The sequence below is a fragment of the Vombatus ursinus genome, unplaced genomic scaffold (genome assembly GCF_900497805.2).
Source record: "Vombatus ursinus unplaced genomic scaffold, bare-nosed wombat genome assembly UNPS02011353.1, whole genome shotgun sequence".
NCBI classification, from domain to species: Eukaryota; Metazoa; Chordata; class Mammalia; order Diprotodontia; family Vombatidae; genus Vombatus; species Vombatus ursinus.
Window position 1 is genome coordinate 149,338 of NW_020951131.1, and position 25,251 is coordinate 174,588.

At 46.1% G+C, this 25,251-nt stretch overlaps 1 protein-coding gene across 2 annotated transcripts; it reads left to right on the forward strand.

The window, feature by feature from the left end:
* Positions 1 to 3,637: 3,637 nt before the first annotated feature.
* Positions 3,638 to 24,545, forward strand: CLRN3 (clarin 3). 2 transcript variants are annotated; one of them, XM_027855949.1, is made up of 3 exons: positions 3,638 to 3,869; positions 18,620 to 18,799; positions 23,357 to 24,545. In XM_027855949.1, the coding sequence occupies exons 1-3, from the start codon at positions 3,638 to 3,640 to the stop codon at positions 23,632 to 23,634; spliced, it is 690 nt and encodes a 229-aa protein (XP_027711750.1). In that variant the 3' UTR covers positions 23,635 to 24,545. The 2 variants fall into 2 exon arrangements, with proteins under 2 accessions (XP_027711750.1, XP_027711751.1); XM_027855950.1 differs by lacking the exon at positions 3,638 to 3,869 and adding an exon at positions 18,129 to 18,358.
* Positions 24,546 to 25,251: the final 706 nt, after the last annotated feature.

The window sequence follows — 25,251 nt, forward strand, 5'->3', positions numbered from 1 at the left end:
GGCATTGTGCTAAGCTTCGGAGACACAAAGAAAGACAAAGATAGTCTTTGTTCTCAATGAACTACCAATCTAATGTGGGACACCAACCTAATGTACAAATAAATTATATACAGGAGTGATGCGGCCGCTGCAGTGGTGAGCAGGAGACCAGCTCAATACTCTCAACCCGGAGGTGCACTGAAGAGGCGGGAGACAGCGAGATGGCAGAAGCTCCATTTATTAAGTGCTAGTAGCTTTCTTTTATATGCCTAGTAACACCTGATCAAAGCATGATCTCCACGTGATAGCCAATCACCAAGTCTGCTGGACACCTGCAGCCTCGTGTCAGGGGTATGAGTAGGACTTTTCTCCCAATGAGAGGAGAGCCGAGCCAACCGTGGGAGCTGAGTGTCAGCGAAGGAGAGGCGTTGTGAGACTTCCTTGTTTTTGCCACGCAACAGGTTGTGACCCTCAGCTTCTGCCAAGAGAAGCTAAAACTCCCATGGGAAAATTCTCCCAACACAGGAGAAACTGGAGATAACCAGCAGAAGGAAGGCATTGGGATTTAGAGGGATTAGGAAAGGTTCCTTGTAGAAGGCAAGATTTTAGCTGAAATTTGAAGGAAGCCATGAGAAGGAGATGAAGAGGGAGGGCATTCCAGGTAGGGAGTACAGCCAGGGCAAATGCCCAGAGTCTGGAGATGGAGAGAAGCAGCAAGACTTCCTGGAGGGTCATTTTAACTGGATGTTGTCTATTTAAAAATGGTTGCAGGTGCACACCCCACCTGGAGATGCTCTAAACTTGGAAATAGCTCTAAACTTGGAAGCTGAAAACTTGGTTGGACATTCCAGCTCTGCTATTTCAGATGACCTTTGGGCAAAACACCCTGCTGATGGGGTCTGGTGGGGTCTGGTTGGAGCTCAGAGTGCAGCGTCCCCATGTGGAGCTCTAGAAGCCGAAGGAATGCCCTGAAAAGTGGAATGAGCTCCCTTGGCAGCTATGTCGGCCCCGCCGTGTATAAAGCAGTAGTCCTGGAATCAGGAAGACCTGAATTCAAATCTAGCCTCAGGCACTTCCCAGTTTAGGGACCCTGAGTAAGTTACTCAACCTTTGTCTGCCTCAGGTCCTTCAACTATAAAATGGGGATAATAGCACCTACCTCCCAGGGTAGCTGTGAGAATCAAATGAGATATTTGCAAAGTGCTTAACACAGTACCTAGCACACAGTAGGCATTGAATAGATACTTGTTGCCTCTTTTCCCTCCCTTTCCACTCTCTATTGCCTCAGAGTTGGTGGATTCTCATTCTCTGCACATGTTCAGGTAAAGTCTAGGTGACTAGTGATTCTGGGTCAGGGACTTATTGGTTGGACTGGAAGATCACTGAGGTTAGCCAATGACTGAGACTTGGGGATGTTTCATGTGAGGCTCTGATGAAACCCCATTAGCTGTATCTGAAGCCCATCTTTGCCCCTTCCTTTGTGGGTGATGGGGACAGTAAGTGTGGTTCTCTCTCTTCCTGTTTCATCATCTGTCAAATGACCTTCCCCCCTAATGCAAGCACAGCTTGCTTGTTCTCTACTCCACCAAGGTGCCTCTCCAGCCTTCTAAAGCGAGATAGTTTTTCAGAGATGAGGACTGCAATAATAATTTGGCTGATGCTAATTGAGGGTAGAGCCCAGATCTTATCCCTACACTGTATCCCAGGTCATTTCCCCTGTTATCCCCACAGCTGCCTGATGCACTATGGTTGCTTAAATCTTTGTTGAAAGTGAGAATGAAGGAATGCTCAATGATTTGGATTCTACCACCTTGAAAGGAACAAAATGAAACAAGATTGTTGAGTTCTTTAATCAGCATATTGCAATGCTCCATGGCATTTTATTTGCCTTGTACTGGGACTTTTCTTCAAACGTGTAGGCTGATGCCCATCCTATTGACCCTGGTAAATGATGTCAATAGTGCATTTTCCTTGGAGGTAAGAAAAATGCAGTTCCTACTTTTAATGCCTTCAAGCTTAAACCATGATGTGGATCCCCTTGGAAGACCCGTGGTTTAACACTGGTTCCCCACGTGGCTGGCTTCAGCCTACTTCCCAGTCCACGAGGAGGCTAACTTTTTCCTCTGTTGAAAATTAAACCTTTTCTCCAAAGGTTGCCTCCTTGGAAACCTTCATTCCTTTCCCCCACAGTCTGCTGGAAGAACTACCTAGACTCCTCCAGGCTCCTGGCACAAATGAAGCTGACTTTCTTGTCTCTCACCATGGCCTTAAACTGCAGGCTAACTGGGATGATCCCATTTCCCTAGGCGCCATGTTGCATTACTGGACTAGTCTTTACCTGGCAGCTTGGTCTCTGTTTTCTCTAGTAGCAAAGAAAAGCCTGGCGTTACAGTGGAGGTGGGGCTCTAGGTGCCACCCAGAAATGAAGGACTTGGGTAACCAACTGAGACTCCCTGGCAGGAAACAGAGCTGGGATTTCATAGCTTGTCTAGGAGCCCTGAATCATGAATAGATTCAGAAGGGCACTCAGGTCAAAAAAAAAACACACAAAAAACCAGGCCTCTATATGGGAATGTCAGGGAAATCTTAGGTCGCCTTCTTACCAAAACAATCTTTAATTATAGTCAAACTGTGTACACACTGGGCTGTGTATAAACAGAAATCCTTGGGAGTTTATTCAAAATAGCAAAATGTGGAAAACCAGCTTCCACTGTGTATCTGTCTAGGTGGATATGGAGGCGGATGTGTATTTCTGTGCACGCTCATGTAAATTCTGGGCCTGAAATATTGCCTGGCACCTACTGGGCACTTAATAAATGCTTCATGCCTGACTGGACCTATGATTTCATCAGCCTGTCCCTCCTCCTCCTCCCCCTCCCCCTCCCTTCCCCCCTCCTTCCTTCTCATCCCCTTCCCCCTTCCAGTGCTAAGTCCGTGGTCCTGTGGCCTCTCTGCTCTTCACCTCTTCATCTATAAAATAAAGTGACTGAACATAATGGCCTCTAAAGTCCCTTCCAGGCCTACATCTAAGATCCTCTGATCTCATGAACTATGAACTCTCTGACGATTACACTTTGAGATGGTAGATGGAGCACCCACAAAGCCTGGTAATGTTGGCATCTAACCATACCTTCCCGAAGTTTCTTTTCAGAAAGGGTAAAACCCTTGGAAGGGGCAACTCCTTGGCTAGAATAGCCCGCTCAGAATCTGAGAGTCACAGGAAAGTCCACATCCTTTCTCTGCTGCCGGGAGGTCTGTGAGCTCACTGCAGGTTGGTCCTTTCTTGACTCATTTTCATAACTCTCCTCCCTGGCTTGCCATGGTGGGAATGAACTTGGCTATGTAGCACTTGGGCAAGGCAGTAATAGATTAATCAGCCATGAGGAAGTAGGAGCGAGGGCCCACCTACCTTCATTAATATTGTCTGCTTGTAGCCGTGGCAACCTCTTTCTGGGGACCAAAGTGCAGTAACATCAACCCTTTATCACCAGAGCTCATGGGACAAAGTTCACTGCTGTTGGTTCTTACCTAAAGGGCTCGGTTTTCCATTTTCAGCTTAAGTCAGCCGCCTGGAAACACAAGGCGCTCCAGAGAACAAAGACCAAGATCTAGAAAAGACGATCCTCCAACTAGGGAAACTTCCTTCCCTTCAGACAAAATGCCGACAGCCCAAAAGATTCGGATGTTCTTGGCGGGCTTTGTGACCAGCCTGGGGGCGCTGGCAACTGTGTGTGTTGTTCTGATCACCCCACAGTGGGTCACTGGGAAGATTAAATTCAGCGACAACAGATTTTCCAATGGAAGTGTGCTCATCACCTATGGATTGTTCCGTGGTGAGAGCACCCAAGAGCTGGATTCCGGGCTGGCAGAGCCGGATCTGACCTTTGAAGGTAAAATTTCCAATAGATTTCATGGATGTGGCTAGACTGGGTGGACTGATTAAGGTGGGTGTGGTAATATACATGGGTCAAAAGCAATTCCAAGATGATTATAAGCATAATCCAGATGCTAGCCCTCTAAAACATTTTAACTTTCCTTGGCTTGTCAATTAAATCCTGTAGAACACACACTTAGAAAGAATCCCATCAAAGTTGGAGGTTGAACGGTGTTCTGCTCTGGGTCTGCTCCACAGGAGCATCATCCTTGGACAGAAATTGTGCTCTTGCCTCAGACATTTTGAAGGGTTGGGATGTGAAAGATTGTTCATCTGTAAGATTTTCAAAATTTGAATCGCTTATATTTGCTGAAATGCTTTCTCTCATTGTTTAAACTGGGAGGATTAGAAAACAGGTCTGCATTGTGCTAGACAAAGAAAGCACAGTAAACAGCAATTGAAGTGAACTTTACCCAGATATTGGAATAGATGAACCATTCCTAAAGCATGCATGACTTCCTCTGCCATCTCCATAATATTTAGTCAGAGTGCAATGATCAGAGGCTGAGGTCTAACTCTTGGCTATAGGGTTGGAAGAGCTGTTAAAGCTATGTTGGCAACGTGTACAAGTCATGGGGTTATGTTTATACTTTAAAAATTGGCCTTCCAATCAGCCAGGCCATCTATCTGGAAAGCATCTCCACTAAACTGAAGCATGGGTGCTGCTAACAGGGTTTCTGGCTTAGGAATGGGTGTGTCCAAGACAGGGTAGAAACATAAGCTTCCCAGGAATTAATCAACATGAGACTCTCAGTATCTTCTTGTTCTTTTTACACTGAAACGAGGCTGGTTTACATTCTTGTCCTGAGTTTTGTAGGGTAGGGTTTATGTTGGGGCTGGAGACAGAGCCTGTTGGCTCCAGGGGAACTCTGGCCTTACGAAGCAGCACTGGTACAGGGTGGCCAGGCACCTAACAAATCATAGTACGGAGGGTGTGATACCATTTACAACTGCCCTGCTGATAATGGGAACCAGCCGAGAGTGGAAGGCGCTGCCTTGGGAGGGAGGGATCTCCCCATCACTGGAAGGCTTCAGGCAGAGACACTCCTGCAGCCTGGTAGAGATGGTTCATGCACAGCCATGGGCTAGCCTTGGCCTCAGAGGTTCCTTCCGACTCTGAGACTGTGATGTGCAATCCTCTCTGCATCTTGTATACTTCTAGTTGTATGTATCCATCTTGTCTTCCCCATTAGAAAGAAGGAAAATAAGGAGGATTATTCCCTTTCTTTGTATCCTCACTGCTTAGCATAATACCTGGCACACAGTAAGCACTAAGTAAATGCTTGACTGACTTTGCCTCAGCAGTAGTGGGTGGGGGTTATGTGCATATGTGCCTAGGGCCATGTTGTTTTTAGCACCAGTCCCTTCTGGCCAGCTGCCCACCTCCCCGAGGCCCAGTCCAGCCTTCAGCCACTGCAGCATGTCTAGGTCCACCAAGGTCCTGGGCTCTAGGGATGTCCTTACTGATGGGGTGCTTGGGTGCTTGTATTTGGACCCCAATTCCAAGATCATTTCTCCCTAGCCACAAAACATTATCCCTGACGGTTTTCTCCCCAGCCCTATCTCTGGCAGTAACTCATGAGCGGGCCCCAGTGAGGTAAACTATCTCACTATCTCTCCCTGTTACAAGAACAAGCTGACCTCTGTAGAATTGCTCTTGTATGAATGAGGCTATCTTTTATCAACAAAACTATCATGTACTGATTCCCACAGTTGTAGTATATGATCCAGAGGTCAAGTTATAGACATCAACTCCCGAAGCTGTCTTGTTACAGACATAACAGACCAAAAATAAATCCCTGTACTCCTTAAGAAACCCCCTCAACGGTTTCCAGTAGTGAGTGATGTCTATGACCAAGGTTGTATGTTATCACCTAATTAGCATACTTGGCACATAATCTGCTACTTTTCCTATATAAGCTTTCCCATCATTCCTGTTAGGCTGCAAGTTCCCTAAGGAGCTCTGCCCTCCATGGCAGAATCCCTTAAGGATCTCTGCCTGCCATGTTAGCGTTATAATAAACTTTTTGCCACCTGACTGGAGGAGTGCTTGAGTCTGTGGATTCATTCCAGATGACTCAGTCCTGTGCTCAAGAGGTCTCTGAACCTCCCCAAACTGAATCACTTCCCACAGGCTCTTAGTCTTACCATGGTTTTAAGAAACAGTGGTAAAAAGTCTAAACTCTTCATGAAACTCTTCTATCATTGACTGTCTCTAAAGAATGAAAAGGAAAACCAGGAGGCACGTGCTCGGTTGGTTTAAGGTAAATGGAAGGTTTCCAGGGTAAGTGAACATCCATCTGACATAATCTAGAGAGATTAGGATTCTCCTGGAAGTGTCCTTTTGATTGGTTTTCTAGCCACCGTTGAATCCTAGAATGACAGAGCTTGAAGGGACATTGGAGTCCAATCCCTCCTCCCCTCACCTACTGTTCAAATGAAGAAACTGAGGCCCAGAGAGATTGTGCCTTGTCCAGTTCCCATCGAAAATAGAGCTGAAATTCATACCTAGAGCTTTCTGACTTGGCCTAGAGCTCTTTCCGATCTTCTGAGTCATCTTCTCTATCAAACCGAGTTTACTTTGAAGCAGTAATTGACCATTGGTGCTGTAATGAATTGGAAAGAATGAGGACTCTGTCTCAGAAAACATGGGTTTGACAAAAGTGTAATTATAAGAACCAAACCCGGTACCAGAGGAAGGAGGAGACAACCCCCATCCTTCACTTTTGGGCAGGAGTGGAGGCTTCAGGTATGGGATATTGCATAAACTGTCAGACACGATATGATATGGCGTAGGTCACCTCCTGCCTCTGGGACTCAGTCTCCTCATCTGTAAAATGAGGAGACTGGCTCCAATGATCTCCAAGCTCCCATCACTCTGATTCCAGGGGTCCACTGTTTGCTGAATTGCTGTTCTTTCTCTTTCATTCTGTTACCAAGGTGAATGGCCAGGAAGGGAAGACAGATATGTACTGGGAAATTAGGTGATGGAAAAACAAAAATAGGGATAAAAGTTTAAAAAAAATGGAAAGAATAGAAAGGCTGGTCTTGAATCCAGTCTCTGCGCAGCTATGAGTGATTCATTTCTCTTCATTTTTCTCACCTGTAAAATGGGGGAAGTAACCCCCATTTCTGAGGGCTGTGGTGAGAATCATTCTATAAAATATCTTCTGAGCCTCAGTGGCAGCTGGTATTATTATTGTTGTTGTTGTTATCATTATGCTGATCCGTGGCTAATAATCATCAGTGATGACAACAAGGACAGCGTCGGTTTGCCCCCCTTCATTTCAGAAGCTCACCTTGCTGATCTCCGGCAGCCTGAATTTAAACTGCTGTTTGCTGAAAAATGATGATTTCTGCTGAATTCTGCCTTAAGGTGTGTGGTCAGTAAATTTGGTCCCAATGAAGCTGTTGGCCATGAAACCAAGCAGCACAAAGAAATGGTTCAAGCTGTGTTCTTAAAATCCCGAAATAATCCACTCAATTAACTTAACAAATCCATTAGATTGATGAAAATCAATTTATCTTGGAGTCAGCTCTCCGGTTCTTCCACAAGTCCCTTCAGTAAAATGAAATAATTCATGTCAATCACTTTGTAAACTCCAAAGTGTTGTATAGATGTGGGCTATTTTCTTGTTATTATCATTATTATAATTACCAATATTTCACCTAGAAGGTTGGTGGAGACACAGCCCCAAACTTCAGCCATCCAGATGAAAAGTTTAATAACATTTTGAAATGTCCCCCGGATATTTATTCCTGTACTTTCCCAAACAGCTAAATATTTAAAAATATTCTGATGACTGACTCAATGTTCCTACTTCTCTCCAGATAAAGTACCTGGGGGGTATTGGGGGCTCCTTTCTTTTTAAAACATTCAGCCAGTTAAAGAATTTGTAATGACTCATCATGACTCACTCCTCCATCCAAAGAATATTGATTGAACACCTACTGTATACAATATGGATTGCTTGGAAATGTAGTCCCAAACATTTGAGAGTCTCCGGTCAGAGCAGAGCATCTTTTCCCTGAATGATTAAGAGTCCTCCTTCTTGGGTGCCCCATGGCAGTGTATAGGTGATGCTGAGCTCAGAGCACAATCCCTTACTGCTCTTACCTGGAAAGGCTTTAGATGTGGTCTGGGGAGAGTCGGTGTCTATAGTCCAAGGAGCAGTCAAGCTCATTGATGAGTCAAGACTCATCTCAAGAAGGCTGGCTACAGCAGTTTTGCTTGCTCACCTACTAAAGTGGGGAGAGGCTGTGTTCTTTAGGCATGGGCGGAACATTGTAGGAGCCCAGGATCATAGATTTGGAGTTGAAATGGATGGTCAACGAACATTTATTAAGTACCTACTGTGTGCCAGGCATTGTGCTAAGCAAAGAGAGGTAAAAGACAGTCTCTGCCCTCAAGAAGTTCACACTCTAAGGGGAGAGACAACATGCAAGCAATTACATGCAGACAAGATGGACCCAGGAAAAAAATGGAAATAAATCAGCCGAGGGAAGGCACCGGCAGTAAGAGAGATCAGGAAAAGGCTTTTTGTAGAAGGTGAGTCTTTGACTGAGACTCAACAGAGTTCAGGGAAGCCAGGAGGTAAAGGTGAGGAGGGAGAGACTTCCAGGTATGAAGGACAGCCAATAAAAGTACTCAGAATTGGAAGATGAAGGATCTTGTTCAAGGAGCATCAAGGATGCCATTGTCACTAGATGGCAGGATAGTTGGAGGGGAGGAATGTATAAGAAGACAGGGAAGCGAGAATGGGGCCAGGTTCTGAAGGGCTTCGAATGCCAAACAAAGGAATTTTATATTTGATCCTGGAGATGACAGGGAGTCATTGACATTTATTCAATGAGAATGTGTGTGGTGGTGACATGGTCAGATCTGTGCTTTAGGAAGATCACTTTGACAGCTGAGTGGAGGATGGATGAGAGCAGAGAGAATCTTGAGACAAAGAATTTAAACAACAACTATTGCATAGTCTAAGTGTCAGTTGATGAGAGAGCCCTAAGCTAGGTGGCAGCAGAGTGGGCAGAGAGAAAGGCAGGCAGGCATATGAGAAATGTGGTGAGGGCAGAAATGATCACAGGTGGCCAAAGATTAGCTATGAGTGGTTACAGGGTGGAGCCAAAGAGGACCCATAGTTGAGGTCTTGGGTGACTGGGAGAAAGGCGTGTCCTCCATAGCAATAGGGAAGCTGGGGAGACAGGAGAGCTTGGGGGAAAGATAAAAAGTTCTATTGTGGTTATGTTGAGTTTGAGATGTCTATGGATATCCAGTTTGAGATGAATCCAGTTTAAGATGACCAAGAAGGCCTCGGTGAAGCAAAGCCAGAGCTTAAGAGAAAAGTTGGGCCTGGATATTTAAGTCTGAGATTCATCTTTGATGAGTGAGGCTGATAACATGATCACTGAGTGAGACAGTATCAAGGAGCATTCCCAAGACAGAGCCTTGCAGGATAACTATGTTTGATGGGCATGACCTAGATAAAAATCCATCAGAGAAGACTGAGGAGCAGTTAGACAGTTAGGAGAAGAAACCCAAGAGAAGAGTATCATGAAAACCTAGAGAGGAGAGAGTATCCAAGGAAAAGAGGGTGATCCGCAGTGTCCAAAGATGCAGAGAAGTCAAAAAGTATCAGGATTAAGAAAAGGCCAGGAGATCTGGCAATTAAGAGATTACGAGTAACTTTGGAGATGGTGGTTTCAGTTGAATGATGAGGCTGGAGACCAGATTGCAAAGGGTTTAGAATTAAGTGAGGAGAGAAGATAGAGGCACCTAGGGAAGAGGAAGAGAGATAGAAGACCATAGTTAGCAGGGAAGGACAAATCAAGTGAGGATTTTTTAAAGCTGGTGGTGACATGAGCATATTTATAGGCAGTAGGGAAACATCCAGTAGACAAAGAGAGATTGAAAATTAGTGAGAGAATGGGACTGATAGAAGAGTCTGTCTGCTCTAGAAGCAAGATGGGATGGCACAAAGGGTGTAGAATAGAGGGGTGTGCTTTAGCAAAGCAAAGAGCCACCCTCCTGTGAGACAGGGTTTAAGAAGGACATAGTGCCAAAAGGTATATGGGTGATGTGAGTTGTAGAGGAGGAAGAAAGAGGGAGCTTTCAGCAAACGCCCTCGTTTTTGGGGATGAAGTTTGAGCTGAAGTCCTTAGCTGAGAGGGTGAAGGGAAGTCATCAGAGGTTTGAGGAAGAATGAAAGACTTTGGAAAAGCAGCTGGTGTGAGTGGGGTCAGGAATGGATTAGGGAGGTATTAAAGGATTGCCTTGCCATGGTGAGGAATTGGTTGAGGTCATGCAACATAAATTTATAGGAATCCCAGTCAGGATGGTTTTGTGATTCTCTCCAGCTCTATTTAGTGGTATGTCAGTAGGAGTGGAAGAAGCAGATGATGGGAGTCATCCAGGGTTGGCAGTTGGGGGTTGGCAAGTTATGCCCGTTGGTAAGAAAAGGGAGCAAGGGGCTGAGAGTGGAGAATTGCATAGAGCTGTGTTGATTCACCAAGGCAGCAAGATAGGGAAGGGAGGAGTGAGTGACTAGTGCAGGGGTGATAGCCTGGGAAAGATCTGAGGGATGGAGCATTGGAAGTCAAGATGAGGATGAAGACAAGGGTAAGGAGTGATAGGGTAGAAGGAAAGAAAGGTGGAATGATAAAAAATTATGATCATATAAAGAAATTTCAGAGTTCACAAAAACAAAAGTGGAACACTTGTGGGTGGTGGTTGTCCTTTGTTCTCGAAGAGGACCAAAATGACATCACTATGTTAGAGTCAGGCTACAGTGCGTCCGACTGTGGCTGACCAGACCAACATGAGCTCGGAGTGCTCTGCCACAGGTCAGGTACAAATAGTCCATGTGAACATTTGGGGTGGATTCTCTAAATTTGTGCATCTCACGTTTCTTTTGAGCTACTTCCTTTCTGCTTTGCTCATAGAACACAGCACCTTCCCCGATGAGGGCACGCCATCCTGTGCCAGTGTCTCCCATGTCACCAGATTAATTCCAAAGTTCTTCAGAGAGACCTTGAGAGTGCCCTTGTATTGCTTTTCCTGACCATCATGTAAGCACTTACCCTGTGTAAGTTCTTCATAACATAGTCGTTTCAGCAAGCATATATTTTGCATTTGAGCAATGTGGCCAACCATCAGAGTTGCACTCTCTGCAGTAGAGTTTGAATGCTTGGCAGTTTAGTCCGAGAAAGGACCTCAGTGTCTGGTACCTTATCCTGCTAGGTGATCTTTGGAATCTTCCTAAGACAATTCAAATGGAAGTGATTCAGTTTCCTGGCACAGAGCTGGTAGACTGTCCAGGTTTCACAGGCATAAAACAATGAAGTGAGCACAAGGGCTCTGTAGACCTTCATTCTGGTAGTCAGTGTAAGACCTCTTCTCTGCCGCACTTTTCTTCAGAGCCTCCCAAACACTGAGCTAGCTCTGGCAATATGTACATCCCTGGAAAGTATGCTGCCAAGGTAAGTGAACTTATCCACAGCATTCAAAACTTCTCCATTTGCTGTAACCAATGGTTCCACATATGGATAGTGTGGTGTTAGTTGATGGAGCACCTGTGTTTTCTCTGCGTTAATAGGCCAAAATTAGCACAAGCAGCGGAGAATCAGTCCATACTTTGTTGCATCTCAGCTTCAGAGGTTGCATTGAGTGCACTTGGGTTGACAGCAATGTCAAGTGTATGACCATCTCTTTGTGTAACTGAGGTAGAGGGGAGAAGTAGGTCATGAGAATTGAGTAGATATTTTACAGATAAGGAAACTGAGGCTCAGAGGTGAAGGAACTTCTTCAATGTCACAGCACAGAACTGGAATTTGAACAAAAGTCCTCTGACCCCAAATCTCATGGGCATTCTACCATTGGGGAAGTTTATATTGACATGATTTCTGTTCATGTAGTGAGGTGTACATCAACTGGCTGACAAGTCAGCTATTTTGTCTACATAATGCCAGACAACTAATTGGACTGATTTTTTGGATGCAGTTCAATTGAACTTGACATGTACTGAATGCCTAGCGAGTGTAAAGCTTTGTACTGGGCATTGAACCATTTGGTTTAAAGTCATTTAAATGCAGCTTGACTGCATGTGAAATAATCTGCCCAAGAAATGTGGAGGACAACTACCACCACCACCACTACTGCTGCTGCTGCTACTACTACCACCACTACCACCACTACTACCACTACTACTTCTAGCATTCATACAGCACCTTCTATGTGCCAGGCATTATGCTAAGTACTTTTACAAGTATTATGTCATTAGATTTCCCCAAGGAAGCTACATTGTAGCCAATAGCTGGGATGGAAGGACTGTATATTAGTCACAGATTTAGAGCTGAAAGGAATCTCAGAAATTATCCAACCCCCTTATTTTACAGGTGAGGAATTTGAGGCTCTGAGAGATTGAGAGAAAAGTGACTTGCCCAGGTCACTGCCTAATGTAAATGTCTGAGCCAGGGTTCAAACCCAGGTTCTCGGATTTTAAATCCAGTTCATTTTCCATGACACCACGGTAGCTTCTTTTTCTCAAAAAGTGAGGTGGGGTGGGACCTGAAATTAAAAATCTAAAAAGGAGCCCACAAGTCGTAGATCATGGAATCACATATGTGCATCACTTTGCAAGTTCTAAGGCACTCTGTCAATATGTGGCAGTGGACACAGAGCCCGTTGGCTGTGGGACCCTAAGCGAGTCTCTGAGTCTCTCCGTGATCTAGACAAGATTAAGCCTGGAAGTTGCTGAGAAGGTGCCAGCTTGCATTGGTGGAGGGAGTGTTTTCACATGGGAGTAGCATCTCATTAGATGCATCACAGATCCAGCCTCTATCTCTCTGAATGTGCAGCTGTTACTGGTTTTTGTCATATAGGATGCTTGTCTCTGGGCATCCAAATGGAAGATCCCACGTCTAAAGCTGGAGAAGATCTGATATGATCTAGGCTGAGGGTTCTTAAGTTGGGGCTGGGAACTTGATTTTTTAGATATTTTGAGAACTTTTAATATAATTGGTTGCCTTGGTCATCTTATATATTTTATTCTATGCATTGAAAAACATGCCTCAGAGAAGGGGTCCCTAAGTCTTCATTAGAGATGGCCAAAGAAGTCTAGGATGAGAACCGCTGATTTTCTAGGACAAGGAAGCTGAGATCCAGGGCAGCTCAGCGATAGGACAGAGGTTAAGAGGCAGCTGTGTCCGCTCGGTAGAATGGAAACTGCTTGAGGACGGGGACTATGTCAATTTCATCTTGGTATCTTCAAGGGCTTTGCATAGTGCCTGGTAGATGATTGTTCAATAAATCGTCATGAAATTGAAGCAAATGTAATTAGAAAAGCAAATTTGTTGCTAAGGCAATACAATATATTGAAAGGACCCAACTTTTGTGTTAGTTATTATTTTAATTTTGATAAGTGACCTTTATAGAGCCCATTAAGGTATGCGCTCTGCTTCTCATTCCTTATTTTATTTGAGCCTCAGGACAGCCCTGTGAGGGAAGTACAGGTGTGCTGACACCAGCTCAGACTGGTTGTTAAATTTTTAGTGTGAGCATTTACACCGTGGAAATGGGCAAACTACAGATAAGGGAATGATTTGTTGCTTTGTTAATTGTCTTGAATGAGGAAAGTGATGAAGAGAACGCTGATGATGCAGATTGCAGGTTTCCCAGGACATCTTCACATGAGGTAGATTCTCTGACACTGAAGCTCAGCCTCAGAAACCTGTACAAGGCATCGAGATGGTGCAGTGGATAGTGTGTCCGGGAGACCTGAGTCAAATCCAGCCTCAAAGATTTACTAGCTTTGTGACCCTGTTGGCCTCAGTTTCCTCATCTGTCAAATGAGCTGGAAAAGGAAATGGCAAACCACTGTAGTATCTCCACCAAGAAAACCCCAAATGGGGTCATGGAGAGCAAGACACCACTGAAACAACTGATTGACAACAACATCAAAAGCTTAAAGATGTGTCGTGGACACATTCCGCCCCCCCCCCGGGGGGGGCTGGTTATTAAATATATTTGCATACCTCTGACTACACGTGGCATGATCCTCATTCTGCTGAGGAGGAAACAGACTCAGAGAGGGTCAGAGCAGGCTCTATAGAACCCATCTCCAAATTCCCTGCTTGCTACCCCAATGATGGGCAGTGCCAGGGACATGGCAGTGCCCTCTGCCCACCCTGCCACTGGCATCTCATCCCCTTGTAGCAGGGCACTGCTTCCTGAAGTTAGGACCTCCACAGAGGAAGAAGTAACTTGGCCTTGTTGTTTCTAATGGCCAAAGGGGCAGTTATTAGTGCCAGGCTGGGGGTTCCCTGCACAAATGTGTGTCCTCTTAAAGAAAAAAAAAATGGAATTAGATTTGCTAATTTTGTTGGCAGCTGTTGGGTGTTTCTGGTGATCAGTCTTTTCTTTTTCTTTTTTTTTCTTTTTTCTTTTTTTTTGCTTTTTGATGAGGCAATTGGGGTTAAGTGACTTGCCCAGGGTCACACAGCTAGTAAGTGTCGCCTATCTGCCCCTTGATCAGTCTTTTCTAATGCTTCCTGACTTCCAGAATCAATTTTTGTTGAGCTTTCATGTTCAATCAATTCAATCCAACATGACTTTTTCTGTGCCTGGCTCTGTGCTGGGTACTGGCAATACAAAGACAAGACTGAAACAGCTCCTGCCCTCCAGCAGCTTACATTCTACTGGGAAGAGGCAATGTGTTTACAGATAGAGATATAAGATATGTACAAAATCATTAGGGCAGCAGCCAGAGACAGCAGCCAAAAGTGGTAGATAAATAGATCTTGTCCTAATAAATCCTGGGTTTGGAGCTGGAAGGGGCCCAGGAGATGTCCTGGGCCCTCGTCCAACCTCCCATTCCGGGGTGGGAGGAGAGGGAAGGAGGAAAGATCATGTTGTTCAATTGTTCTTAGTCATGTCTGACTCTTAGTAAAGTCATTTGGGGTTTTCTTGGCAAAGATACTGGAGTGGTTTGCTATTTCCTTCTCCAGGTCATTTGACAGGTGAGGAAACTGAGGCATACCGGGGTAAGTGACTTACACAGGGTCACACAGTTAGTAAGTGTCTGAGGCTGGATTTGAACTCAGGAAGGTATCTTCCTGCTTCCAGGACCTGTTCTCTATCCACTGGGCTAACTAGCTGACCCTAAGAAGGGCCAGGCCTGGGGTCCTACGGTCAGTGAGTAGAGGAGATGAGATTCAAACCAAGATCCAGTGACTCCAGTGCTCTTCCCACTATCCTAAGAGTCTCCCACCTAATCGTAGCAGGTGCAAGAGCTCATACTGGCTTTGAGCTTTCAAGGTGACAAAGCCCTTTTCTTGCCGCCATCCTATGAGGATGGTGGAGCAAAGGTTACATCTCAATTTGACAAACGGGGGAACTGGGAGCCAGGCAAACAAGGTGGTTTCTCAGGATCACATATGCTGGCTCCTCAGGTACTGGAATATACCTGCCATGCCCCTCCCCAACCCCACCAGCTGGTCCTTCCTGGTCCTTTGACTCCAAATCCAGTATTATCACCCATGTTAAACTTCTTGACTCAAGAATTGTTGGGCTGCTTTTATTTATTTGTCTGGTTTTTTGGTTTGCTTTTTCTCATTTTCTCCTTTATCTCTCCAGACCTGTGATTTCATCGGTACAGGGACAGAAAAGGAAGTCCTTTTCTGGAAACCCTCCTCTGATGCAGATAGCCCCTCTGCCCTAAGTTATCATCTGGAGCCACTGGGAAGTTCTATGGTTTGCCCAGGGCCCCACAGAGGCAGGACTTGAGCCCAGGGCTCCTGACTCCCAGACTGGCCCCTCTCTCACTCCCCTATGCCAGGCCGCCTTCCGTGGGTAACTTAGTACCGGCCTATTCCATTGCCGATCTCTGATAACCAGGGGGCGAAGGACAACGGGCCAGAGAAGGCGTCGGCCCCAGGTGCCCTTCCTTTGACAAAGGAGAAGCCTGGGTGCCCACAAAACTTTCGGTTTCTTTCACGTGATGAGGAAGTTGTGGCCCTCTGTGCTGCCTATCTGCGTCCACTCCACGCGTCCTGGGCCAGGAGGGTGGCCTCCGGATGATTTGTGACGCACACCGGGGGAGGAGAGGGGACCTTACTCCGGGTTCCACAAAGCCAGGACAGCGCCTCGTCCTTCAGGGTGAACAAGACAGGGCCAGAACTGAACGGCGAAAAGCCCCAGCCTTCTGATGGAGGAGCCCATCCCCAGGGAGTCTCAGTGACTACACTGCTGTCCACCAGGAGGCTCAGTCCTGTGATGGATACAGGCAGGGCTCAACCCATCCACACTCCCTCATCCCCGGTGATTAATGGCCGGGGCTCGCAGCAATCCTCGGCCGAGCTTCGGCCCCGGAGCCCCGCGGGGGCATCACTTGCATTTTTTAATCTCTTGTGTATGCAAATGACCAGCGATTGGCTGTCCATCATTCCTCTCCTATCATTTTGGATTGGTCGGAGGAGGAAGTGGGAAGGGGGGTGTTGAGCCGGAGAAAAGAAGGCTCCGGGGACACATGCGAGCCGTCTCTAAGTATTTGAAAGGCTGTCAGTGCAGGAGGGCTAAGTCTGGCTCCGCCTGGACCCAGAGGTGCAAGCTGCAAACAGGCGGACGGAGGTTGGGTGGAGGGCTGTCCCAGAGTGGAGTGAGCTGCCTCAGCTGCGGGTGGACGGCCTTCACAGGGAAGGTTTGAAGCAGAGGCCTTCAGGCGCGTCCATCTGCAGGCTCTGTCTGCCATCTTTAATCAGCCCTGATCCCTTGCTCAACACTGCATTTGGACTATTTGGTTATAGGTTTCACCCGCAACGGGTTCCCTGGCATTGACTCCCAGCAGCAGAAACTAAGCAGGGCTGGCCTCTGGACAAAATGCCGAAGTGGGGTCTGGCCGTGTTGTTGGGCATTTGTGACACGCGCCTTGGGACTGCATCCGTCTCACCTTGTAGAGGGAGGCCGGGTGGGAGGGTCGGGCTGACAGAGGGAGCACAGGGACCAGGCGGGGGATTGTCTCCGTCCCCCAGCCTGATCCCGCAGGCTCTTGTTTCTGCCCCTTTGCTCCTTCTCAATCCTGAGCCTAGGGTGGACTCTTGAAAGGGGCGCCTCCCACAGCAAACCGGCCTTGGCCCCCTCCCAGGTGGGAGGGCCCTCCCCCTGCTCAGACATCCCGAAGGGCTTGCCTTGCGTCTCTCCTTTGCAGTGATTTTCTCTTCTGCCAGAGTTCAGAGAATCCTGGGATCTCAGAGAATTAGGAATCTCAGAGACCATAGGGGCTGATGGTTCCTGTCAAGAATGCCACCTGCAGCTGGTCAGCGGCCCCCTGACCTTTGCTTGCTGGGCTGTAATGAAGACGAGCGCTAGATGCTTCAGTTGGGAACCAGCCTCAGACATTCCCTGGCTGTGGGACTCTGGGCAAGTCACTTCTGTTTGCCTCAGTTTCCTCAACTGTAAAATGGGGATACGCACCTCCCTCTTGGGGTTATTGCTGTGGGGATCATAGGAGATAGTATTGGTAAGGGGCTTGGTAACCCTTGAAGCACTATACAAATCCTAGTTATTGTTATACTAACATTATTATTATATTATATATAGTTATACATTATATATAGTCATTATTAGATTAACAACTGGTTGCTGTTCCCTTGCTGCTGTGTTTTGTGAATGGTATGTACATCCCTGGGGACCTGGCTTTTATTTCTAGTTCTGAATTTGATCTCCTGTGACTTTCTAAATGTCTCTACTGCTCTTCTTTTGACATGATAGCGATTCCCTGTGGACTCAAAGCTGATAAATGGATATAGGCAGCTTCTCTCCCTTCACCCTTTTCCCTTTAAAGGCTGTGGAGAGTGGTGATAGGCTCCGGGCCAGGGCGCTTCTGACCAGCCCTTTATGTGGGCTCCATTCCTGGTCAAGGGCCCTTCATTCTTGAGTCTTAAGAGGTGGACCAGAAATCCAAAATCTTTTTAAGCAACAGGTACTTGACCAGGGGGTAACTTCTTTTAACAATAACTCAGACTCCTGTGGGGTTTTCCCAATAAGCCTTGGAATGTATGAAGATCTTTAAGCCCTATTTTCTAGCTGAGGATACTGAAGTTCAGGGCCCATCCTCACACAGCAAGAAAGCGTCAGAGGTAGAAAAGGGATAATAACAGCACCTTCTCTCAGAGTTATTGGGAGGAGAAAAGGAGGCAATCTTTGTAAAGTGCTGAGCCCAGTGCTTGGCACACGGTAGACGCCATATCAATCCTATCACCTTCCCTCTCTTCCTTCCTCTGGTTATCTATGCCTGCATCTTTCCTTCCATTAGGTTATAAGCTTGTTGAGGGCAAAGCTTATGCAGTATACGTACCCCAGGACTGCACAGGCACAGGCCTTGATTCGTGTGGATGCCATTTTGCCTGTAGAATCTCTTTCTCAATGTTGTTTCTCTGCTGGATCCGATGGTGAGTCTAGTTCATGACTGGTGTGATTTGGGGTTGGCATCTTGACCTCAGTCTAAGATTTCCTTTTCTGTAAAATGAAGGTCTTACAAGAGGCTTGGGGCAATTCACTGCCTTTGTGGGCCTCAGTTTCCTCCTCTGTAAAATGGGGGAGTTGCATTGAATGACTTTAAAGCTCCGTTGGGAAAAAAACCAACCATCCAGCCAACACTTGAGTACAAGGTTGTTGCCATCTAAATGTGGGTCCACCATTTTGTTTTTCAGTTTTATCGAAATTGTCAAACTCCTCTCAGAAAACTCTCCACTTATTGGTCATCACCCTCCTGCTCTTCAGTTTGTCGACATCCCTGCTGAGTTCTGGGTTAACGTTCTTCAACAGCGTCAGCAATCCCTACCAGACATGGCTCGGCCCCACCAGCATTTTTGTTTGGAACGGACTAAGTAGTAAGTGGAGAAATTGAGCTCCGTGTAAGGAGCCTCTGTCTCTTCTTCTCTCTCTCTTTGTACCTATCTGTCTCTGTCTCCCTTTGTCTCTGAATATCAGATCCATCTCTCTCTCTCTGTCCCCCCTCCCTCCCCCCGCCCCGCATCCTTATAGCTATAATCAACCTGGCTCAGGGTTCAAACAATGGAGAAATAGACATAATCGAGAGGCAGGTGCTATTATCATTCTTCTTTTATAGTTGAGGAAACAGAGATTAAATGATTAGCCAAGGACACACAGTGTCTGAGGTTGGATTTGAACTCAGATCTTCTTGGCTCCAGTCCCAGGGCTCTGTGTACTGTGAAGTCCCTTACCTGCCCGCATAACCTATGTAGAAATAACATGTACAGGAATCTGCCAATCTAAAGCACAGTAGAAATGTGTGTTATTATAACTGTCGTATAATTATGATATAATTCATTGTCATCATTATCATTGCCACAAAATTTGCTTTCTTATCCCTTGTCCCCTAAGTTTTCCTTTTGGCATCACTTCTTGGCCCCTTCACTGCCTCTCCCCCTAGTCTTTTATTTAAAACTTTTTTTATTAATTTATTTATCCCCTCAGTCCTTTAGAGAAAGGTTGATGGTCCCCAGGCTTCTAAAGACCAGGCCCTGGGGGCAGCTAGGTGGTGCAGTGGATAGAGGACTGGCCCTGGATTCAGGAGGACCTTAGTTCAAATCCAGCCTCAGACACATAACACTTACTAGCTGTGTGACCCTGGGCAAGTCACTTAACCCCACTGCCCAACCAAAGTAAAAAAAAAAAAACACCAAAGACCAGGCCCTGGGGAGTTTGATGCACCCCATTTTAGAAGCAAAGGTCTGAGCTGTTTGCTTTGGTGAGGGATGTGGCCCAGTGCTGTCCCCCATCCAGCCTCCACTGGGGCCACCTTCTAGCCATTTGCCAGGCATATTTCAGCTTCCACGGCACCCCTCTCACTGCTTTGTATCTCCTAGAACTCTGGGAATTCTTATCAAATAAACACTCCGCCCCCATCCCCCCACCCCTGCTACTGGAGGGAAGCACGTGTCAGTCACCTCCCTAATGACTCTGCCATCCGTCTGTCCGTCAGGGTGCCTTCCCAGACCAAAATATCGGTCCCTGTCATCACTCTCCTGTCTTAGTAGAATGTAAGCCCCTCGAGGGCAGGGACAGTATTGGACCCAGAGTAAGCTCTCAGTGATGTTATTTATTGCACTTACAGAGGAATCCCAGTCCTGGGCCTTCCAGCCCCCAAAGATCTTTTGTATGAAGTTTTGATAGAGCAGATGGAACAACTATTAAACCCTTACTGTGTACCAGGCACTGAGCTCTTCATCTTGTGCTTGTTTCTCTGAGTTAGATAGAAGGGGGATATTGGATGGACCGGAAGCCAGAGGGGAAGAGGGCTTCGTGATGTGGCTAGAGGATTCATGAAGACCTGAATTCAAATCCCACCTCTGACATGGAACTCGCTGTGTTACTACAGACAAGTCATTCAAACCACTCTGATGAGCCTCAGTCTCCCCACCTGTACAATAGGTACAATGAATAGCTCCTAACTCATAGGGTTGGTAAAGGAGTCAAGTGAGATCACATGTGTAAAGCTCTCCATGGATCTAAATGGGTTATGTCCCTCCAAACTCCAGGCATCGATATTATGGCTGAAGATGTCCCCTTTAGACAGAAGAGTGAGGCAGACGGTAGGCCGGGAGCCAAGGCTGACAGAGAGGCTGGGCCCAGGTCACACAGTCCCATCGCTCCTGGGACCAGACAGAAGCCTGAGCCACTGGGCCACCTTTCACTCCAGCAGCTGGGAGCCCGGCAGGGTTTGGGCCTTCCTTCTGGAACTCGTGAGTTCAAAGCAGAGACTCGGGCACAGAGGTTTTTTTTTTTTAAATCTTTTAAACCTGTGTGCCTTTTACCTTTCTGTGACTCAGCCTTTACAAAAAATTTTACAGGGGCATAATGAAGGATAATTAAGGTTTGGATTCCTCTTAATGAGTGTCAGAAGAAAGGGTTTTTTTTGCAAAGGGCAAATGATTAAGAAAGCAAATCATGTCATTGAAAGCCTGATTGTGGCATCATAGGGTATTATCAGCCATACACTAACTCCCTCTACTGAGGAGTCATTTGGAGAAAGCCTCTAGGTGCCCGTTGTCCTGAACATCTGCTCCAGTCAAGTCCCAGAATCCCAGAATCTGGATTGTAAGGGACCACTGAGGCTGCCCGGCCCAACTGATCAATAAAGGTCATTGGGTGAAATCTGTTACCTTTAAACGCATGTGTGTAGGCTCTGGAGATGAGCCACATTTTTTATGTATTTTTTGGGGGTGGTGGGAGTAGAGTAGGCCACTATTTCAGTAGACTGAGGATGCGCCTCCAGAGAAAAGTGTTCTGTACATTAATATGGTCTTAGAGCTTTCCCTAAGGCGCAGAGAGGTTAAGGTCATCTGATGGTCATTGCATTAATCAAAGTAATATAAACAGGTTTTTTTGAAAAAAATTGCAAACTACAAGAACCATTTGAAAGATACTCCAAATCACCAATAGTAAGAAAAATACAAATTAAAACAACTCATAAGTTTGTTCAGATACTTTGCAAATAGGCAAGGCTGACAAAAAGTGAAATTAGTCCATGGACGGTCTGTGGGGAGATGGACGCTCTGCTGGCAGAGCTGTGAATTGTCCCTACTATTCTGGATAGCAATCCATAATTTTTTCGAGAAAAGGGATCAAACTTGTCGTATCTTTCAATCAGTGGGTTCCATTGCTGGGTGTCTGTTTCAGCAGGGTCAAAGGAAGAAAGAAATGAAGCACTTTTTGTTTTTCAGTAGCAAAGACCAAGAAGCAAAGTGGGTGGGGCCGGCATTGAACAGAGAGATGAAAAATCTGTGGTGTGTCAAGGTAATGTGATATTATGGTGTACAGGGGCAGCTAGGTGGCACAGTGGATAGGGCACCGGCCCTGGAATCAGGAGGACCTGAGTTCAAACCCAGCCTCAGACACATAACACTCAATAGCTGTGTAACTCTGGGAAAGTCACTTAACCCCAATTGCCTCACCAATACACACACACACACACACACACACACACACACACACATCATCATGTACCAAGAAATGAAGCAAATGAGAAATTCAGAGAAACAGGGAAGATTTGCATGAACTGATGTAAAATGAGATAAGCAGGGTCAAAATGCAAAGAGTGTAAGAGAAAAGGTGACTCTGAAAAGGAAGTCCAATCCTGTGCAACTGGAACATCAGGCATGGCCCTAGAGAATGACGCTCGTCCCTCCCATGCCTGGATGCCGGGGACAACTTGGGCAGGGTGTCAGCATCCGTCCATTTTCAGAGGAGGCCACTATACTTTTGTTCAACCACGTTTCTTGTTACTAGGGAGGCTTCGATCTAACGGGAAGAGATCTTCACAAACGGCTGTGTTGCAAGAAGAAAAGCCTTTGATTGAGCTTATTTTGAAAACAGAAACAAACAAACCAAACATACCGAGAGACAGTGGGGAAGAGAAAGGCCTTCTTATAGGAACAGTAGCTCCTTTTTACCTCTAGGATCAAATAAAAAATTCTGTTTTTCATTTAAAGTCCTTCCTGACTTGGTTCCAGACGACCTGTCTAACCTTATTATGTGGCACTCCCCTTCTTGAACTCAATGGTGTAGGCAGTGCCTTATTGCTTATTCTTCCTGCACTATTTCCCACCTACTAGTTTTTGCACAGGCTGTGCCTCATGCCTGGAATCCACTCCCTCCTCTCTTCCTACACACACACACACACACACACACATACATACCCCACCACCTCCATCATCATCATCATCATCGTCATCATCATCATCACCATCATCATCATCATTGTCATCATCATCATCTTCCTCCCGATTCATTTATTTGCTTCTCAAGAGCTGGGGCTGTCTCACTTCTGCCTTTGCCTCCCTAGTATCTAGCACAGGGATTGAGTTTAATAAATGCTCAGCTGATTGGTTGATAAATGTGAGTTAATCAGAGTAGCCAAGCTAATCCAATTCCATTCTTTCTCTTTCCACTCAGCACTCTGAATGAATGAATGAATGAATGAATGAATGAATGAATGAATGAATGAATGGATTAAAAGCTTTTCAGCTAAGGGTGGACCGCTAGGGTGGAGACAGTCCTTACGCTCCAGGAGCTTACCTTCCAGCGGGGAAAGATGACTCACCCAGGAGAATGGTGGCCAGGGAAGGGAGTGTGGTGTGATGAGTAGAGCCATAGGGAGTCCCTTAACCCAGCCTTTTTCAGAGACTGTGTATTAATGTATGTGTTAATTGGATTTAGGTTCTCAGAGTCAGTAGAAAGGCTGGGCTGTGCCTGTGTGAGCAGCGTGGTCCCGGCCGAGCTCCTGGGTGTGATCTCTGCAGCAGGACGTGTTGGATGCTGAATGGCTGGCGTGGATTCTGAATGAATGCTTCCTAACTTTCCCCTGAAGTTGAAATAATTAACCAAGTACTCAGACCCCCACGTCCTTCTCTTTTCCCCTCCAGTGACCTTTGTCGTGGTGGCCATGATCCTCTTTGCCGTGAACACGCAGGCCAACAATCTGTCAGGGGTGCTGAGCTCCACACTCTACCTAATGGAAGGTTACACATACGGCGACACAACTCATACATACCAGTACTCCTTCTGGCTCCTACTCCTCATTCTCCTCCTCAACATCCTCACCGTCATCGTCATTGTTTTCTACCAGAAGGCAAGATACCACAGGAAGCAGGAGCATCAAAAGCCCATGGAAAACGCGCCCAAAGATGGGATTTTGTTCTGACGGTGGGTCTTTACAGCTGCTCCTGCAACAGAGCCGCTGCTGACCCTGTTTGGCCTGTCAGAACTGTCAGTGGAAGCTCAGGGTCTCCACCGGCCTTTATCGAAGTGCTCTTCACGGAATTCCTGGCTTGTTTCCAGGCCAGCCCTGGGGGCCGAGCTCTTCCCCCTTTCTCACAGGGGTCGGACCTCTCTCCTGGAGATTGCTTTGTAGGACTTTGTGTGTACTTTTTAATGACTTAACTGAGCACCTGCTTCATCTCCCTCTAGAATGTAAGCTCCTCGAGGGCAGATAGGTTTTGTTTTGGTTTGTAGCCCAGCACAACGACCTCCTGGTGGAATTGAACTCTTGTTACTTTGTGTCATTTTTCAAATTTCATCCACTGCACATGGTCTGGACTTGCCTCCTGGTGTAGTTTTCTCAAGGCCAAGACTTCCATCTCATGAAGGCGCGTTGATCACTGTCCAGCCATTGCTTGTATTTATGAGACTGGACCCTTTTAGAAGCAGACTATTATGAGAATCAAATGAGATAACCGAAGTAAAGTGCTTTACAACCCTAAAGTGACATATAAATGCTAGCTATTGTTATTATTATTATTGTTGTTGTTATTAACGATTATAAACAGTGCTTTTCGTGGGTCCTCTCATCCTGCCCCAGACATGAGCTCACTTAACTATGGGAGGGAACACAGGCTATTTTACAAATGGAAACCCCAGAGGCCTGAAGATTTGGGGGGTATGTCTGAACACAGCCATATTTTATTAAATACTTTGGATTAAAAATTCAGAGGGGAACATCTAACTCCCCAGTGACAAAAAGAAAAACTTAGGGGCAAATGAATGCATTGAAGGGGAGTCTTTGTACTTGATGATAAAGGGGCCATGTTTCCCAGGGGCGCATGCTCAAGATTGTCCCTCAGAATAAAGACTACCTGACACCACTATCAATGTTGTTTATAAAGGTTTGAGTTGGAGGTGGAACAGGGCCAGGCCTGGAAGGACATTGGGGGTCAAAGTCAAGGCCAGGGCTGAGGGATGGGGAATGGTCCCTGTGTCTAAAGATGGTTGGAGGCAGACTTTGAGTTAAAAAAGAAAACCCACGGAGATGATTAAAAACCCACAGAGGAAATGAGAAAACTCAGACACTCCAGTAACCACCACCAAGTCCTCACAGATAGACAGACTCTGGGGGCTGCGGTGTAGACATGGTCATGGTCAGCTACAGAACCTATAGAATAGATAGGATAGGAGAGACAGGCAAGAGAGACAAGATAAAGAAGTTGGATGGATAAATACTATAGATACATTTCTAGGCATCTTTCAAAGAGTCTATAATGACATTAGTGAGCATTTTGTTTTACAAAGAACAACACATATTTTTAAAAACTGAAAAGAAATTTAGCAGTAGTGAGAAGCCTACTGGGTCTTTGATATACAGAGCAATCGGGGGCTCAAGGTCAAAATGTAATTCAAGTCAATTCAGTTCAGTGCAACAAACATTTATTAAACACCTTCTGAATGCACCTATGATAGGTGTAGCCTCAGCAGCTTTCTAGCAGTTAGTGCCATCAGAGGGTGGAAAGGGCACCTTACCAGCAGACCTCAGATCTCACTAATG

Coding starts and splice junctions, on each gene's coding strand:
- CLRN3 (XM_027855949.1), top strand. CDS start 3,638: ATGCCGACAGCCCAAAAGATTCGGATGTTCTTGGCGGGCTTTGTGACC. Junction 3,870..18,619: donor GCCGGATCTGACCTTTGAAG/GTAAAATTTCCA, acceptor TTTGTTTTTCAG/TTTTATCGAAATTGTCAAAC. Junction 18,800..23,356: donor TGTTTGGAACGGACTAAGTA/GTAAGTGGAGAA, acceptor TTTCCCCTCCAG/TGACCTTTGTCGTGGTGGCC.